Source organism: Callionymus lyra, chromosome 15 (assembly GCF_982586985.1).
Source record: "Callionymus lyra chromosome 15, fCalLyr1.hap1.1, whole genome shotgun sequence".
Lineage (NCBI taxonomy): Eukaryota > Metazoa > Chordata > Actinopteri > Syngnathiformes > Callionymidae > Callionymus > Callionymus lyra.
Genome location: NC_141832.1, coordinates 5,748,411 through 5,767,208, shown reverse-complemented (window position 1 = coordinate 5,767,208; position 18,798 = coordinate 5,748,411). Strand labels below are relative to the sequence as shown.

General features: G+C 42.0%; 2 protein-coding genes across 2 annotated transcripts in view; both read left to right on the top strand.

The window, feature by feature from the left end:
- Positions 1–5,399, top strand: part of mei1 (meiotic double-stranded break formation protein 1) — a 77,201-nt gene extending 71,802 nt beyond the window's left edge. The window contains 2 exon segments of the mRNA XM_087809651.1: positions 4,691–4,803; positions 4,876–5,399. Coding sequence (XP_087665777.1) covers positions 4,691–4,803; positions 4,876–4,930 — 168 coding nt within the window. The 3' untranslated portion in view covers positions 4,931–5,399.
- A 115-nt stretch (positions 5,400–5,514) lies between these two features.
- Positions 5,515–17,996, top strand: ccdc134 (coiled-coil domain containing 134). The gene is made up of 7 exons (XM_087809650.1): positions 5,515–5,908; positions 14,350–14,481; positions 15,896–16,017; positions 16,095–16,179; positions 16,775–16,956; positions 17,302–17,373; positions 17,637–17,996. The coding sequence occupies exons 2-7, from the start codon at positions 14,373–14,375 to the stop codon at positions 17,760–17,762; spliced, it is 696 nt and encodes a 231-aa protein (XP_087665776.1). The 5' UTR covers positions 5,515–5,908; positions 14,350–14,372; the 3' UTR covers positions 17,763–17,996.
- Positions 17,997–18,798: the final 802 nt, after the last annotated feature.

Below are 18,798 nucleotides of genomic sequence, written 5' to 3'. Positions count from 1 at the left end.
AGAGGCGAAGTTCCAGAGAGTGCAAAAAGGGGTTTATTGAACGGAGGGGAAGCAGGTAGTTGAAGGGGAAGCCGGAGGGAGAGCGAGATCGGCGAGCTGGAGTGAGGGATCCGAGTTACTGCAGGCAGAGGAACAAAAAGTTAGCTGAGGTCCGAAAAAACAACGAGAGACTTCAATACGAGAACGAGGTAACACATAAACTGAGCCAGTCACGTATAGTTACCACGGTAGAGTAGAGTACGATCTGGCGCCGACCGCGGGGAATCCAAGGGTAGATGAAGGGGGTTGATTGGGGATCAGGAACAGGTGAGTGTGATTGGTGATGAGGACCAGGTGTGAGGTGAGGCGACAGGAGGAGTGGCAGACCAGGGGGAGGGGAACACAGCAGGCTGCTGTGACCACAACAGTACCCCCCCCTCAAGGGACGACTCTAGGCGGCCTAGGCCTCTCTGGGTGAGCCTGATGGAAGTCACGGATGATGGAAGGGTCGAGGATGAGACCCCGCGAAACCCAGCTCCTTTCCTCTGGCCCATAACCCTCCCAATCCACGAGGTATTGATGCCCCCTGCCCCGACGACGAATGTCCAACAACCGCCGAACTGTGAAAGCTGGGTGACTGTCAATCAAACGGGGAGGAGGGGGGAGGGGGGGAGGGGGAGAGAGAGAGCTGACGGAGACTGGCTTAAGGCGAGAGACATGGAAGGTGGGGTGAACGCGCATGGCTGGAGGCAGCTTGAGTGTGACAGCTGAGGGGTTGACGATGGACACAATAGGGAAGGGACCAACAAAACGAGGGGTTAGCTTCTTGGAGCCAGTCTTTAGGGGGAGATCCTTTGAGGACAGCCACACCTGTTGTCCCACCCGATAGGCAGGAGCGGGAGCCCGGTGGCGGTCGGCAATGCGCCGGTTCTGCTCGGCGGAGCGCAGCAGAGCGGAGCGTGCGACCCTCCACATCTTGCGGCAACGGCGGAGATGGTGTTGAACCGAGGGGACAGAGATATCCTCCTCCTCGGCGGGAAACAAGGGTGGCTGGTACCCCAGGGAACACTCAAATGGAGACATGCCGGTGGCAGGGCAGGACATGGAATTGTGGGCATACTCAATCCAAGAGAGATGGTCGCTCCATGCAGTGGGGTTGCGCGCAGCCACACAACGAAGTGCAGTCCCCAGGTCCTGGTTAGCTCTCTCAGCCTGCCCATTCGTCTGTGGTTGGAATCCTGAAGACAGGCTGACAGAGGCTCCAAGTGCTTGGCAGAAGGCCTTCTAAACTTGGGAGATGAATTGAGGGCCACGGTCGGAGACGAGGTCAGTGGGAATCCCGTGGAGGCGGACGACATGCTGCACAAGCAGCTGGGCAGTCTCTGTGGCACTGGGGAGCTTGGGGAGGGCAATGAAGTGAACTGCCTTAGAAAATCTGTCCACCACCGTTAGGATCACAGTGTGGCCCCTAGAGGGAGGAAGACCGGTCACAAAGTCCAGGCCGATGTGAGACCAGGGCCGACCAGGAACGGGAAGCGGACGTAGCAGACCAGCAGGAGCTTGATGGGAGGACTTGGCCTGAGCACAAACCGTGCAGGCGAGCACGAATGCCCGAGTGTCGGCGTCCATCGCTGGCCACCAAAAGTACCTCTTCAGGAGGGACAGGGTGCGGACCACGCCAGGGTGACAGGCGAAGCGTGATGTGTGGACCCACACCAGAACTTGGGAGCGAACCGCACTGGGCACGAAGAGACGGTTAGGAGGACCGTTACCCGGATCTGGTTCTGTGACTTGGGCTTCCCGGATGAGGGACTCAATTTCCCAGGTGACGGCAGCGATCCGGAGGCAAGAAGGGGAGAGGATCGTGTCAGGGGAGGCCGGTGCGTCCTCAGGGTTGAACTGACGAGAGAGGGCATCAGGCTTGACGTTACGGGAACCCGGACGGTAAGTGAGGGTGAAATTAAATCGCCCAAAAAAGAGGGCCCATCGGGCTTGGCGGGAATTAAGACGCTTCGCTGCCTGGATGTAGGACAAGTTCTTGTGGTCCGTCCAAACCACGAACGGTTGTTCAGCCCCCTCAAGCCAGTGGCGCCATTCCTCCAACGCCAATTTCACAGCCAACAACTCTCTGTTACCAACATCATAGTTGCGCTCAGCAGGTGCCAGCCGCCGAGAGAAAAACGCGCAGGGGTGAATCTTCTCGTCAGAGGCAGAGTGCTGGGACAGGACTGCCCCCACCCCTGTGTCAGACGCATCGACCTCCACGATGAATTGCCTGGAGGGGTCAGGTTGGATGAGAATGGGGGCAGACGAGAAAAGTCTCTTTAGATCAGAGAAGGCAGTCTCCGCCTCGGGTGACCAGGCAAATGGGAGGGCAGGAGAGGTGAGACGAGTGAGAGGGGCTGCAACCCTGCTGTAGTTCCGGATGAACCTCCGGTAGAAGTTAGCAAACCCCAGAAACTGCTGCAGTTTCTTGCGGGAATTGGGGATGGGCCAGTCTGTCACCGCACTGACCTTCTCGGGGCAGGTCCTCACTTGTCCGCTCGCTACGATGAACCCAAGGAAGGATACCGAGGTGACACTGAACTCACACTTCTCGGCCTTAACATAGAGTTTGTTCTCCAACAGCCGCTGAAGAACTTGTCGGACGTGCTGGCAGTGCTCCTCCTCGTTCCGAGAAAAAATAAGTATGTCGTCCAGATAGACAAAAACCGAGCGGTTGAGAAAGTCCCGGAGGACGTCATTTACGAGGTTCTGGAACACTGCAGGGGCATTAGAGAGACCGAAGGACATGACCAGGTATTCGAAATGGCCAAGGGGGGTGTTAAAAGCAGTCTTCCACTCATCCCCTTCACGGATGCGCACCAGGTGGTAGGCATTGCGTAGGTCCAATTTTGAGAAGACTGTAGCGCCCTGCAGTGGCTCGAATGCGGAACTGATGAGGGGCAGGGCATACTTGTTCTTGATCGTAATGTTGTTGAGTCCCCTGAAGTCGATACAAGGACGAAGAGACTTGTCCTTTTTGGAGACGAAAAAGAAGCCAGCACCAACAGGGGAGGAGGAGGGTCTTATGAGGCCAGCCGAAAGAGAATCTTTGATGTACTTCTCCATTGCCTCCCTCTCTGGCCGGGACAAGTTATACAGGCGACTACTGGGCAAGGGGGCGCCGGGGAGGAGATCAATGGGACAGTCATAGGGGCGATGAGGGGGCATGGTGAGCGCACGACACTTGCTAAACACCTCTCCTAGGTCATGATAGGCTGGGGGAACCAAGGAGAGGTCGGGGGGTACTTGGGGCGAGGGAACAACTCCCTCTGCTGGAGGTAGTGCAGATTGAAGGCATGTGGAATGACAGAAGGTGCTCCAACTCACCACCTTGCCAGACGACGAGTCGAAATGGGGGTTGTGCAGCTTGAGCCAGGGGTAACCCAGGACCAGAGGGGTACGAGGAGACTGGATAACGTGAAACTGAAGTTTCTCATGGTGATTACCAGAAACAATTAATTCCAGGGGCTTGGTACGATGAGTAATAAGGGCCAGGTGGCGGCCATCTAAGGCGTTAGCGTTAAGGGGCGAGGGTAATTTTTCGAAAGTGATGCCAACCTGAGAAGCGAACTTGGCGTCAATGAAGTTTTCGTCCGCTCCTGAGTCCACCAGGGCGGGTACTGGCAAGGGACGTCCGAGGAACAGAAGAGTGGCATCCAGGAGAGAGCGTGAACCGAGAGGAACGGGGACGGAAGGAGGGTGGCTCAGCAGGGCCCCGAGTCTCACTGCTGGGCCTTGTCTTTTGGCAGTGACGAACAGGTGGAGATGAGATGTCCGGGTTGTGCTCGGCAATCTGAGTGCCTTGAGTGGCGAGAGCTCCGTGGACTTTTGCCATGTCCGCTGGGTCCATCTTGGCCAGATCGTTCTGTTATGTTCTGCGATGCTGAACCCAAGAGCAGACAGAGGCGAAGTTCCAGAGAGTGCAAAAAGGGGTTTATTGAACGGAGGGGAAGCAGGTAGTTGAAGGGGAAGCCGGAGGGAGAGCGAGCTCGGCGAGCTGGAGTGAGGGATCCGAGTTACTGCAGGCAGAGGAACAAAAAGTTAGCTGAGGTCCGAAAAAACAACGAGAGACTTCAATACGAGAACGAGGTAACACATAAACTGAGCCAGTCACGTATAGTTACCACGGTAGAGTAGAGTACGATCTGGCGCCGACCGCGGGGAATCCAAGGGTAGATGAAGGGGGTTGATTGGGGATCAGGAACAGGTGAGTGTGATTGGTGATGAGGACCAGGTGTGAGGTGAGGCGACAGGAGGAGTGGCAGACCAGGGGGAGGGGAACACAGCAGGCTGCTGTGACCACAACATTCATAGTATTACTCCACAAGGCTTCATAGTATTACTCCACAAGGCTTCATAGTATTACTCCCCAAGGCTTCATAGTATTACTCCCCAAGGCTTCATAGTATTACTCCAGCAGGCTCCTGAGCCTTACATATTACTACACAAAGCCACATCAGGCTTAATGGAAGCCGCTGCAGCCTGTAGTGGGAAGCGTACGGTAAATGAGCTGCTTGGCAGAGGTCTGCACTCACTGAGTGCTTTTCCAGATACTCAAAGTTGCACGTCGTCACTGTTTGGAGACAATCATCAATCAAAGTAGCTTTTCTGATGCTGGACTGGAGCGTCAAGAATGACTAACACTGTTGAAGTCTCTTGTCTCCAGATGCAGAGCATGGAGCTGAAGCTTCCAGCCACACAGGTGCAGCGAGTCCGGAGTCTGCTGGAGACCCTCAGCTCAGTCCCAGCTACCCAGGGACCCCTGCAGCGCAGCGTCCTGTATCCTTCTGGCGCCCGACACACTCCACGCCGACGCCACGACGTCATTTCTCCTCAACTCTGCTCCGTCAGTCGAGTCGACGACGTCTTCATCTGCTGCTCGGACTTCTGCGTGATCCAGTGTTGATGCTCCTTGATGCTCCTTGATGCTCCTTGATGCTCCTTGATGCTCCTTGATGCTCCTTGATGCTCCTTGATGCTCCTTGATGCTCCTTGATGCTCCTTGATGCTCCTTGATGCTCCTTGATGCTCGTTTGACAGCAAATAATACATAGTTTAGTCTTTTACTTTTTACTGTCGTACACTTTCATCAATGTCTTTGTAGTTCATACATTTGCTGTTTGTTTTTGATAATAAACTGTTGAATATAAATATATATATATATATATATATATATAAACACATTTTATTTAATGGCTTTGACCATTATTTTTGTTAAAAGACATTAATTTTTTCGTATACATTTTAAGAATAAATGTAAAATGCGAGTATTTAAATAATTGTTCATTTTTGTTACGGTGTTAAATACATGAATACTATCCAAACGAAGGCCAAACAATACAATTATAACTAAATAAAATACGTTTTAAGTTGAATATCTGTCGGTATTTGTTTCAAATATTTCATTTTCGTTGAATAGTTTACAAGCAGATGTTGTGACTACAAGTCTTCAGTCCACTTGTGTTCACGGAGGACTGAGCAGACGATCTTCACAGCATCTGTTCACGGAAAGAAAGAAAAACATTCTTATCCTCGAAAGGAAAAACTAGTCTTTTTTATTTGACCAAATTTTTGGCATCTTTCGTGTTTTTTATCCCAAGAATTGTGTGCAAGTGTTCGCAGGAGGAGGCGAGCGAAGAGAAACGGAACGCAGCAGAAAACTCGCGGTGTCGCTCTCTAACTCCTCCGGGCGGAAACAACGTCCTCCCGTCATTCGTGGATCTGGTGCGATCGTGGCAGCCTCGGAGTGGATCAGCTCGGATCAGCCTCATGAAGCCCAGTGTGGTCCGAGGATCAGACCCGGGGATCTAGACTCATCCTCCGCCGCCAGGCTTCAGACACACCTGCGGCCACTGAAGGCGTCGGTTCGGGGTTTTCGTTCCAGGTGAGTCTGCGATCATGTGTTCGAGCAGCGAAGATGGAACTATAGTTCAGATGATCAGATCCTGACTGACGTGACGTTCCGGAGCCAGAGTGAGGACTCTGGAGCTCGTGGGGTTGTAGGTTCACGTGCTCTTGTCAACTCCAGCATCTGTGGATCCATGACGGGTTTGACAAGTTCTTGAAAAGAACGTTGATAATGTTTCACTTTGAGATCGTCCGCAGGAAAGGAAGGAAATCATCGATGCACTTCAACATCTCAATATTATCGATTTTTTTTAAATTTAGCATTAATATGCAAATCTTCACGGCGTTTGTTTTGTGTCGCAATTAAACTTCCGGCCGCTAGATGACGTAACGTCTTCTGCAGCTGAATGAGAAAATTAAATATCCATGGGATTCCGGTGATGACTGAGGGCGAGAGGATACTGTCGACTTCAGCTCCTTTTAAAAGCTGATGTTTGGTAATTTTTAATTAAGTTTTAATGTATTCAACTAAAGAAGAGCAAAGAGTCAAACAATCACAACCTGCCAATCAAATTCAGTTTCCCATTAAATGCAAGTCAAAAGGTAAAGTGTATCAAAATGTATCGTATCAAATCCCATTGAGAGTATAATATATTTAGTATAGCGAGCTGAATATACATCGTATCGTGAGCTGAATGTAATCGTATCATTGGATAAATATCGTGAGTATAATAAATCGTATCGTGAGATTAATATCGTGAGTATAATTATCCTGAGATTAATATCGTGAGTATAATAAATCGTATCGTGAGATTAATATCGTGAGATTAATATCGTGAGTACAATAAATCGTATCGCGAGATTAATATCATGAGTATAATAAATTGTATCGTGAGATAAATATCGTGAGTACAATAAATCGTATCGTGAGATTAATGTTGTGAGTATAATAAATCGTATCCTGACTATAATAAATCGTAACTTAAATTTATATCGTGAGTATAATAAATCGTATCGTGATATTAATATTGTGAGTATAATTAATCGTATTGTGAGATTAATATCGTGAGTATAATAAATTGTATCGTGAGATAAATATCGTGAGTATAATAAATCGTATCGTGAGATTAATATCGTGAGTATAATAAATTGTATCGTGAGATAAATATCGTGAGTATAATAAATCATCGTGAGATTAATATCGTGAGTATAATAAATCGTATTTTAAGATTAATATCGTGAGTATAATTAATCGTATTGTGAGATTAATATCGTGAGTATAATAAATCGTATCTTGAGATTAATATCGTGAGTAGAATAAATCGTATCTTGAGATTAATATCGTGAGTAGAATAAATCGTATCTTGAGATTAATATCGTGAGTATAATTAATCGTATTGTGAGATTAATATCGTGAGTATAATAAATTGTACCGTGAGGTTAATATCGTGAGTATAATAAATCGTATCGTGAGATTAATATCGTGAGTATAATAAATCGTATTTTGAGATTAATATCGTGAGTAGAATAAATCGTATCTTGAGATTAATATCGTGAGTATAATAAATTGTATCGTGAGATAAATATTGCGAGTATAATAAATTGTATCGTGAGATAAATATCGTGAGTACAATAAATTGTATCGTGAGATAAATATCGTGAGTATAATAAATCGTATCATGATATTAATATCGTGAGTATAATTAATCTTATTGTGAGATTAATATCGTGAGTATAATAAATTGTATCGTGAGATAAATATCGTGAGTACAATAAATTGTATCGTGAGATAAATATCGTGAGTACAATAAATTGTATCGTGAGATAAATATCGTGAGTATAATAAATCGTATCATGATATTAATATCGTGAGTATAATTAATCTTATTGTGAGATTAATATCGTGAGTATAATAAATTCTATCGTGAGATAAATATCGCGAGTGTAATAAATTGTATCGTGAGATAAATATCGTGAGTATAATAAATTGTATCGTGAGTATAATAAATCGTATCGTGCGATTAATATCGTGAGTATAATAAATCGTATCGTAAGATTAATATTGCGAGTATAATAAATTGTATCGTGAGATAAATATCGTGAGTACAATAAATTGTATCGTGAGATAAATATCGTGAGTATAATAAATTGTATCGTGAGTATAATAAATCGTATCTTGAGATTAATATCGTGAGTATAATAAATTGTATCGTGAGATAAATATTGCGAGTATAATAAATTGTATCGTGAGATAAATATCGTGAGTACAATAAATTGTATCGTGAGATAAATATCGTGAGTATAATAAATCGTATCATGATATTAATATCGTGAGTATAATTAATCTTATTGTGAGATTAATATCGTGAGTATAATAAATTGTATCGTGAGATAAATATCGTGAGTACAATAAATTGTATCGTGAGATAAATATCGTGAGTACAATAAATTGTATCGTGAGATAAATATCGTGAGTATAATAAATCGTATCATGATATTAATATCGTGAGTATAATTAATCTTATTGTGAGATTAATATCGTGAGTATAATAAATTCTATCGTGAGATAAATATCGCGAGTGTAATAAATTGTATCGTGAGATAAATATCGTGAGTATAATAAATTGTATCGTGAGTATAATAAATCGTATCGTGCGATTAATATCGTGAGTATAATAAATCGTATCGTAAGATTAATATTGCGAGTATAATAAATTGTATCGTGAGATAAATATCGTGAGTACAATAAATTGTATCGTGAGATAAATATCGTGAGTATAATAAATTGTATCGTGAGTATAATAAATCGTATCTTGAGATTAATATCGTGAGTATAATAAATCGTATCGTAAGATTAATATCCTGAGTATAATAAATCGTATTGTGAGATTAATATCTGAGTATAATAAATTGTATCGTGAGATTAATATCGTGAGTATAATAAATCGTATTGTGAGATTAATATCGTGAGTATAATAAATCGTATCGTAAGATTAATATCCTGAGTATAATAAATTGTATCGTGAGATTAATATCGTGAGTATAATTAATCGTATTGTGAGATTAATATCGTGAGTATAATAAATTGTATCGTGAGATTAGTATCGTGATTATAATAAATCATATCGTGAGATTAATATCGTGAGTATAATTAATCGTATTGTGAGATTAATATCGTGAGTATAATTAATCGTATTGTGAGATTAATATCGTGAGTATAATAAATTGTATCGTGAGATTAGTATCGTGATTATAATAAATCATATCGTGAGATTAATATCGTGAGTATAATTAATCGTATTGTGAGATTAATATCGTGAGTATAATCAATTTTATCGTGAGATTAATATCGTGAGTATAATAAATCGTATGGTGAGATTAATATCGTGAGTATAATTAATCGTATCGTGAGACTAATATCATGAGTATAATAAATCGTACCGTGAGTATAATAAATTGTATTGTGAGACTAATATCGTGAGTATAATAAATCGTACCGTGAGGTTAATATCGTGAGTAGAATAAATCGTATTGTGAGACTAATATCGTGAGTATAATAAATTGAATCGTGAGTATAATAAATTGTATCGTGAGACTAATATCGTGAGTATAATAAATTGTATCGTGAGACTAATATCGTGAGTATAATAAATTGTATCGTGAGTATAATAAATTGTATCGTGATATTAATATCGTGAGTATAATAAATTGTATCGTGAGATTAATATCGTGAGTATAATTAATTGATCGTGATATTAATATTGTGAGTATAATTAATCGCATCGTGAGATTAATATCGTGAGTATAATAAATTGTATCGTGAGTATAATAAATTATATCGTGTGATTAATATTGTGAGTATAATTAATTGATCGTGAGATTAATATCGTGAGTATAATTAATCGTTTCGTGAGATTAATATCGTGAGTATAATTAATCGTATCGTGAGATAAATATCGTGAGTATAATTAATTGATCGTGAGATTAATATCGTGAGTATAATAAATTGATCGTGATATTAATATTGTGAGTATAATTAATCGCATCGTGAGATTAATATCGTGAGTATAATAAATTGTATCGTGAGTATAATAAATTGTATCGTGTGATTAATATTGTGAGTATAATTAATTGATCGTGAGATTAATATCGTGAGTATAATTAATCGTTTCGTGAGATTAATATCGTGAGTATAATTAATCGTATCGTGAGATAAATATCGTGAGTATAATTAATTGATCGTGAGATTAATATCGTGAGTATAATAAATTGTATACTGAGATTAATATCGTGAGTATAATAAATTGTATCGTGAGATTAATATCGTGAGTATAATTAATTGATCGTGAGATTAATATCGTGAGTATAATTAATCGTATCGTGAGATAAATATCGTGAGTATAATTAATTGATCGTGAGATTAATATCGTGAGTATAATAAATTGTATCGTGAGATTAATATCGTGAGTATAATTAATTGATCGTGAGATTAATATCGTGAGTATAATTAATCGTATCGTGAGATAAATATCGTGAGTATAATTAATTGATCGTGAGATTAATATCGTGAGTATAATAAATTGTATCGTGAGATTAATATCGTGAGTATAATAAATTGTATCGTGAGATTAATATCGTGAGTATAATTAATTGATCGTGAGATTAATATCGTGAGTATAATAAATTGTATCGTGATATTAATATTGTGAGTATAATTAATCGCATCGTGAGATTAATATCGTGAGTATAATAAATTGTATCGTGAGTATAATAAATTGTATCGTGTGATTAATATTGTGAGTATAATTAATTGATCGTGAGATTAATATCGTGAGTATAATTAATCGTTTCGTGAGATTAATATCGTGAGTATAATTAATCGTATCGTGAGATAAATATCGTGAGTATAATTAATTGATCGTGAGATTAATATCGTGAGTATAATAAATTGTATATTCAGATTAATATCGTGAGTATAATAAATTGTATCGTGAGATTAATATCGTGAGTATAATTAATTGATCGTGAGATTAATATCGTGAGTATAATTAATCGTATCGTGAGATAAATATCGTGAGTATAATTAATTGATCGTGAGATTAATATCGTGAGTATAATAAATTGATCGTGAGATTAATATCGTGAGTATAATTAATCGTATCGTGAGATAAATATCGTGAGTATAATTAATTGATCGTGAGATTAATATCGTGAGTATAATAAATCGTATCGTGAGATTAATATCGTGAGTATAATTAATTGATCGTGAGATTAATATCGTGAGTATAATTAATCGTATCGTGAGATAAATATCGTGAGTATAATTAATTGATCGTGAGATTAATATCGTGAGTATAATAAATTGTATCGTGAGATTAATATCGTGAGTATAATTAATTGATCGTGAGATTAATATTGTGAGTATAATTAATCGTATCGTGAGATTAATATCATGAGTATATTTAATCGTATCGTGAGATTAATATCGTGAGTATAATAAATTGTATCCTGAGATTAATATCGTGAGTATAATAAATTGTATCCTGAGATTAATATCCTGAGTACAATAAATTGTATCGTGAGATTAATATCGTGAGTATAATTAATCATATCGTGAGATAAATATCGTGAGTATAATTAATTGATCGTGAGATTAATATCGTGAGTATAATAAATTGTATCGTGAGATTAATATCGTGAGTATAATTAATTGATCGTGAGATTAATATTGTGAGTATAATAAATTGTATCGTGAGATTAATATCGTGAGTATAATTAATTGATCGTGAGATTAATATTGTGAGTATAATTAATCGTATCGTGAGATTAATATCATGAGTATATTTAATCGTATCGTGAGATTAATATCGTGAGTATAATAAATTGTATCCTGAGATTAATATCGTGAGTATAATAAATTGTATCGTGAGATTAATATCGTGAGTATAATTAATCGTATCGTGAGATTAATATCGTGAGTATAATTAATCGTATCGTGAGATTAATTAATTTTAGAGCTCTAATGTCAACGCTTGTTTACTTCATGTTCGTCAGAATGAAGGAGCTGTCATATCAGTGGTGGTTGCCATAGTAACACTACGAATCCATCCTGGCTGCACTCTCTTCTTCACACAACTGTTTGTGTCGCTCACACTACTCCAGGTACTCCTTTATAGACATTTGAACTTTATTGTTCAACATGATTTACATTCTTCTCTTCTTCTCGCTCTGATTTCCTCCTAAACTTGACGCTCCATTAATATTCACACTTGACTCTCTTGTGGTTTCATTTACTCCTTCATTATCTCGCCCTCCATCTTTTTCTCTTCCTCCACCTCTATGGTCCACACATATCTTCATCCCTCCATCTCTCTCTCTCTCTCTCTCTCTCTCTTTATATCTCCATCCCTCTCTTCATCGCTTCATCCCTCCATCTCTCTATCTCTCTCCATCTCTCTCTTTATATCTCCATCCCTCCATCTCTATATCTCTCTCTCATCCCTCTCTTCATCCCTTCATCCCTCCATCTCTATATCACTATCTATCTCCATATCACTCTCTATCTCCATCTCTCTCTTTATCTCTCTCTCTCCATCTCTCTTTATCTCTCTCTTCATCTCTCTGTCTCCATCCCTTCATTTCTTTCTTTATCTCTCTTCGTCTCTCTTTATACCTCTATCTCTATCTTCATCGCTATCTCTCTCCCTATCTCTCTCTTCATCCCTCCATCTTTCTATTCACCCCCCTGTTTTCTCTCTTCATCCCTCCATCTCTGGGTGACTGCAGCAGGAAGTAAAGGAGGATGATTCACCTGTTGTTTCCTGTCAGGTCTCACCTCCCCTTCATCCCTCTTTCCTCCCCGGTGTCATGTGATGAAACAATTATTGATCTTTCATGTTCAGAGTTGACTCTTCTGTCGCTCTGAACCTGCACCTGCTCGTCTCGTCCACCAGAGGGAAGCATAGTTTCCTTGAACCTCCTTCATCTTTGAATCTTTTTTATTCTTCCTCCCGAGACTTAATATCAAGTTTATACTTTGAAACTCTGAGTACATTAAGCGACACACGGTGAAATACTACAGTACTACTGTCCTACAGTACTACAGCAGCTCCCATGAACACATTTATCCATCAGTAAACAAATCATCAGACAAAATCACAAACAAACAACATCTGTGTCTGTTCACTCACATCGTCTTCACCGATACAACTTCTTTTTTTACTTATCAAACCATATTTTATTTGATCAAAGTTCTTTAAACGACACTATTTTAATACATTCTGTTAACATTTATTTTTCTATTTAAAATGAATACGTTTGTTTTGCAATTAAACTTCAGGCCTCTAGATGGCAGCAGTCGTTACATCCTCCGCAGCTACAGGAAGAATGATGACTGAGGACAAGAGGATACAGTGAGTCCAGCAGCTTTTAAAGCTGATGTTTGGACATATTTTGGTTTGAAAACAAATGATAGCAGTTACGACTGAGGACGAGAGGATACAGTGAGTCACTACACTATCACAACACAAGAGTCAAGAACTCCACAATACTACACATATATACTTTTTATTACACTATCACTATATATCTCTATACATACTTGTATTGTGATACTATCAACAAACTCTTGACGATAAATGTAATTTCAGAGAAAGTCCTGATCCGGTGGTGAATTCAGTCCTGATCTTGCAGCAGACTCACTGGTGTCCACACTAACAAGTGGTTTCATGATCTTCTGATGATCTTCTTATTATCTTCTGATGATCTTCTCATTATCTTCTGATGATCTTCTCATTATCTTCTGACGATCTTCTGATGATCTTCTTATTATCTTCTGATGATCTTCTCATTATCTTCTGATGATCTTCTGATGATCTTCTGATGATCTTCTTATTATCTTCTGATGATCTTCTCATTATCTTCTGATGATCTTCTTATTATCTTCTGATGATCTTCTGATGATCTTCTCATTATCTTCTGATGATCTTCTTATTATCTTCTGATGATCTTCTCATTATCTTCTGATGATCTTCTCATTGTCTTCTGATGATCTTCTGATGATCTTCCCACGATCTTCTCATGATCTGCTGATGATCTTCTCATGATCTTCTCATGATCTTCTCATGATCTGCTGATGATCTTCTCATGATCTTCTCATGATCTTCTCATGATCTTCTCATGATCTTTTCATGATCTTCTCATGATCTTCTCATGATCTTCTCATGATCTTCTCATGATTTTCTCATGATCTTCTCATGATCTGCTGCTATCTTCAGACCAGTCTTCATCTTCCCTGTCGTCTCTGATGAAGACACTTGGACAACGAAAGATCAGAGCAGGTGACGCTGCAAAAGTGTCTCTGGGATCAGAACCGATCCCGATCCAGACCAGGTCTTCTTCTGATGTTGCCTCTGAGCCTCTGAGCAACACATTTCATTGAAGGTCTAATGTCTGACTTTAACCTATTGATGTTCCCAGAGCTCTGCTGCCCCCTGCTGACCATGTGGCGTGTGTGCGCGCAGCTGCTGCTGCTGCTGCTGCTCGGAACCGACACCGGCTCGTCCGACCCGGAACCTCAGAGACTCAGACCTGATTCTAACCTGGAGATCTGTATCCTCGCACCTGGTACTCATTAGTATTACATACATGTACCTTTGATTGTAAATACTTCTTCATAGTTTATTCTAGTTTTTCACATTGATTCAAAGGTACATTAAATGTATATAATAATGTTGATTTATTCAAAAGTACTTCAGAGAAAAGTAACAATAAAATAAAAGTAAATGTCTTTTAAGATTCAATAGTAGTTTGTGTACTTGTACTTTAAAATATAATCTTGTTTCTACTCAAAAATAATTTATTCGATATATTTGATGTTTTTACTTCAAATTAAGTGAGTACATAATGTACATAAATATGTTTTCAGTTTTACAAATACAATATAAATATAATAATAATAACAAAGTAAATGTTACAAGTCCTTTAAGATGAAACAGTGTGTATTTGTACTTGTATTTTTAAATATTAAAAAAGACAAATACAAAAGTTGAATAAACGTGTATTTCTATATATATTTAACAAAGTACTTGATCAACAGTATATAATGAAGTAATAAATGTTTGTGAACAAAATGAATAGAACACAGAACCTGGTGAAGGTTTAAATGAAGATGGCACGAGAACAAGATGTTGGCGCGTGTGCCCTTGACCCCCGCCCGCGTGTGCCCTTGACTTCCACCCGCATGTGCCCTTGACTTCCACCCGTGTGTGCCCTTGACCCCCGCCCGCGTGTGCCCTTGACTTCCACCCGCATGTGCCCTTGACTTCCACCCGCATGTGCCCTTGACTTCCACCCGTGTGTGCCCTTGACTTCCACCCGTGTGTGCCCTTGACCCCCGCCCGCGTGTGCCCTTGACTTCCACCCGCATGTGCCCTTGACTTCCACCCGTGTGTGCCCTTGACTTCCACCCGTGTGTGCCCTTGACTTCCACCCGCGTGTGCCCTTGACCCCCGCCCGCGTGTGCCCTTGACTTCCACCCGCATGTGCCCTTGACTTCCACCCGTGTGTGCCCTTGACTTCCACCCGCGTGTGCCCTTGACTTCCACCCGCGTGTGCCCTTGACCCCCGCCCGCGTGTGCCCTTGACTTCCACCCGTGTGTGCCCTTGACTTCCACCCGCGTGTGCCCTTGACTTCCACCCGCGTGTGCCCTTGACTTCCACCCATGTGTGCCCTTGACTTCCACCCGCGCGTGCCCTTGACCCCCGCCCGCGCGTGCCCTTGACCCCCGCCCGCGCGTGCCCTTGACCCCCGCCCGCGCGTGCCCTTGACCCCCGCCCGCGCGTGCCCTTGACCCCCGCCCGCGCGTGCCCTTGACCCCCGCCCGCGCGTGCCCTTGACTTCCACCCGCGTGTGCCTTGACCCCCGCCCGCGTGTGCCCTTGACTTCCACCCGCGTGTGCCCTTGACCCCCGCCCGCATGTGCCCTTCACCTCCGTCCGCTTGTGCCCTTGACCTCCGCCCGCAGACAAGCGTCTGTTCGAGACCAAGAGGAAGGACCAGCTCAACGCTCTGAAGAACCTGGTGGAGCTGAACGACATCAACCAACAGTACAAGATCATCGACATCATGCTCAAGGGCCTGTTCAAGGTCAGAGGTCGACACGTAGATGAGTCGAGTCAAGGCTCGTCAACAAGGATGAACCTGTTCTCCTCCTGCTCCTGCAGGTCCTGGACGACTCCCGTCAGGTGCTGGTCTCTGCAAACATGCAGCCTGACGACCCCTTCCCACTGGACGACAAGGTCAAAGAAGGTCAGTGTACGACTGTGCTACAGTACTACAGTGTAGGACAGTAGTACTGTAGTACAGTACTACAGTGCTACAGTACTACAGTACTACAGTGTAGGACAGTAGTACTGTAGCACTGTACTACAGTACTACTGTCCTACAGTGTTACAGTGCTACAGTACTACAGTGTAGGACAGTAGTACTGTAGTACAGTACTACAGTGCTACAGTACTACAGTGTTACAGTACTACAGTGCTACAGTACTACTGTCCTACACTGTAGTACAGTACTACTGTACTACAGTACTACTGTGCTACAGTACTACAGTGTAGGACTGTAGTACAGTACTACAGTGCTACAGTACTACTGTGCTACAGTACTACAGACAGTAGTACTGTCCTACAGTGTTAAAGTGCTACAGTAGAACTGTAACACTGTAGGACAGTACTACAGACAGTAGTCTGTAACAGTGTTACAGTAGTACAGTAGTACAGTAGTACAGTGCTACAGTAGTAGAGTACTACAGTACTTCAGTGCTACAGTGCTACAGTAGTACTGTAGCACTGAAGTACTGTAGTACTGACCTGTGGCTCCATCACTCACCGTCTCGTCTGCTCAGCCTTCTCTCACGTGGTGGAGAACACGGCGTTCTTCGGCGACGTCGCTCTTCGCTTCCCTCGCATCGTCCACCACTACTTCGACCGTAACTCTGAGTGGGGGGGGCTGCTGCGCTGGGGGCTGACCTTCTGCAACATGACTGGAGTCTTTACTGGAGGATCTCACCAGCATGTGCTGACCCTGGTGAGTGTCTTCTTCTGCTTCTGCTTCTTCTTCTTTTTCTTCTTCGTCTTCTTCTCCGTTTCTTCTTTTTTTTAGTCTTCTTCGTCTTCTTATTATTCGTCTTCTTCTTCTTCTTCGTTTCTTCTCCTTCTTTTTCTTCGTCTTCTTCGTTTCTTCTCCTTCTTTTTCTTCAACTTCACCTTCTTCTTCTTCTCCTTCTACTTCATCTTCTTCTTCTTCTTGTTTTTCTTCAACTTCATCTTCTTCTTCTCCTTCCTCTTCTTCTCTGTTTCTTCACCTTCTTCTCCATCTTCTTCTCCTTCTCCTTCCTCTCCCTCCTCTTCTCATCACCCCTGGTGTCCACAGATGTCTCAGGAGCTCGGCATCACGGAGAAGACTCCAGACTTCACGAACCCGTATCGCACCGAGAGAGACGACGTGAGTTAAACTGCTTTAAACTTCATCAGTTCTTCAATCATTTCTTCATTAACAGGTTGAATTTGTTTGTTTTTTTAATAAAAAAATAGTTAAAAAGTGGATATTTTCAAAATGAATACAAACAAATACACATAGATTCTAACGATTCAAAGAATATATATTTTGATTCAGTGTTTCTTAATGAATAACATTTTAAATTCGGTGTAAATGGACCGAGAAGCTTCTGTCGACACGACCATGTGACTCTGAGGCGACGTGTCCAGGTGCTGCACACTGCCGAGGCCTTCCAGAAGATCCTGCGCGAGGAGGAGAAGAGGAGGAGGAAGGAGGAGAAGAGGAAAGAGATCAGGAAAGGTCCACGAATCTCTCGCTCCAGGACCGAACTATAGCGGCGCCGCTCGTGACCCGTTGCCCGGACGACGACGACGACCTGCTGAACAGAACCAGCGGAGGTCCGGCTGCAGGCCCGGCCCGTCAGGGAGGTCCGGACGTGGTCGGTGCAGGTCAAAGGTCATGTTTCCTTTGAAGGTTTCAAAACACTGAACAAAGACTCTCAACGTTTCGTTTCCACCGTAAACACTTTGAAATCCAAAATGAATAAAATCACTTCTATGCTTCTTTAAGTCACGTGTCCTGAACGTTTATTCATTTTGTTTTGAATCGACGTGACTGAAGAGTTAAAGTTTGCTCTCGCATTTCCTGTCTTTCAAGCATTATGCATAACTTTCTTCAGATGATAGCATCTAACAGTACAGTGGAAACTATGGGTGATTTAAAATTTTGCAGCTGGAATTCCAAAGGCCTCAACAATCCCATCAAGCGCAGTAAGGTGCTACACCATCTTAAACATCTAGGAGCAAAAATTGTCTATTTACAAGAGACTCATCTTAAAAATTCAGACCAAAGAAAGCTGAAGTGCAGTTGGATTGGTCAGAATGATCATCTTCATTCCACGGCAAGTCCAGGGGAGTGACTCTTCTGTGGCACAAATCAGTCCCCTTTGAATGCACAAGAACAATCACGGATCCAAACGGGCGTTATCTTGTTGTTGTTGGGAAACTGTGCCACACTCCAGTCATGCTCATCAATGTATGGTCCAAACTGGGATGACGAGGGCTTCTTTAAATCCTTATTCTCTAATTTACCAGACATATCTTCGCACCTCCCTATATTTGGAGGAGACTTTAATTGCTGGCTAGACCCAAAACTCGATCGCTCTTCTAGTCGAAGTTGTTTACCCTCACGGTCGGCCAAAATTATCCAAATGTTTAAGGAGCAATTTCCAGTAATTGACCCTTGGCGATATCAAAATCCCACCGCTAAAGCCTATTCATTCTTCTCAAATGTCCACCACACTTTCACACGTATAGATTATTTTCTTGTTGACAACCGATTTCTGCCTGAGATAAAATCCACTTCATATGA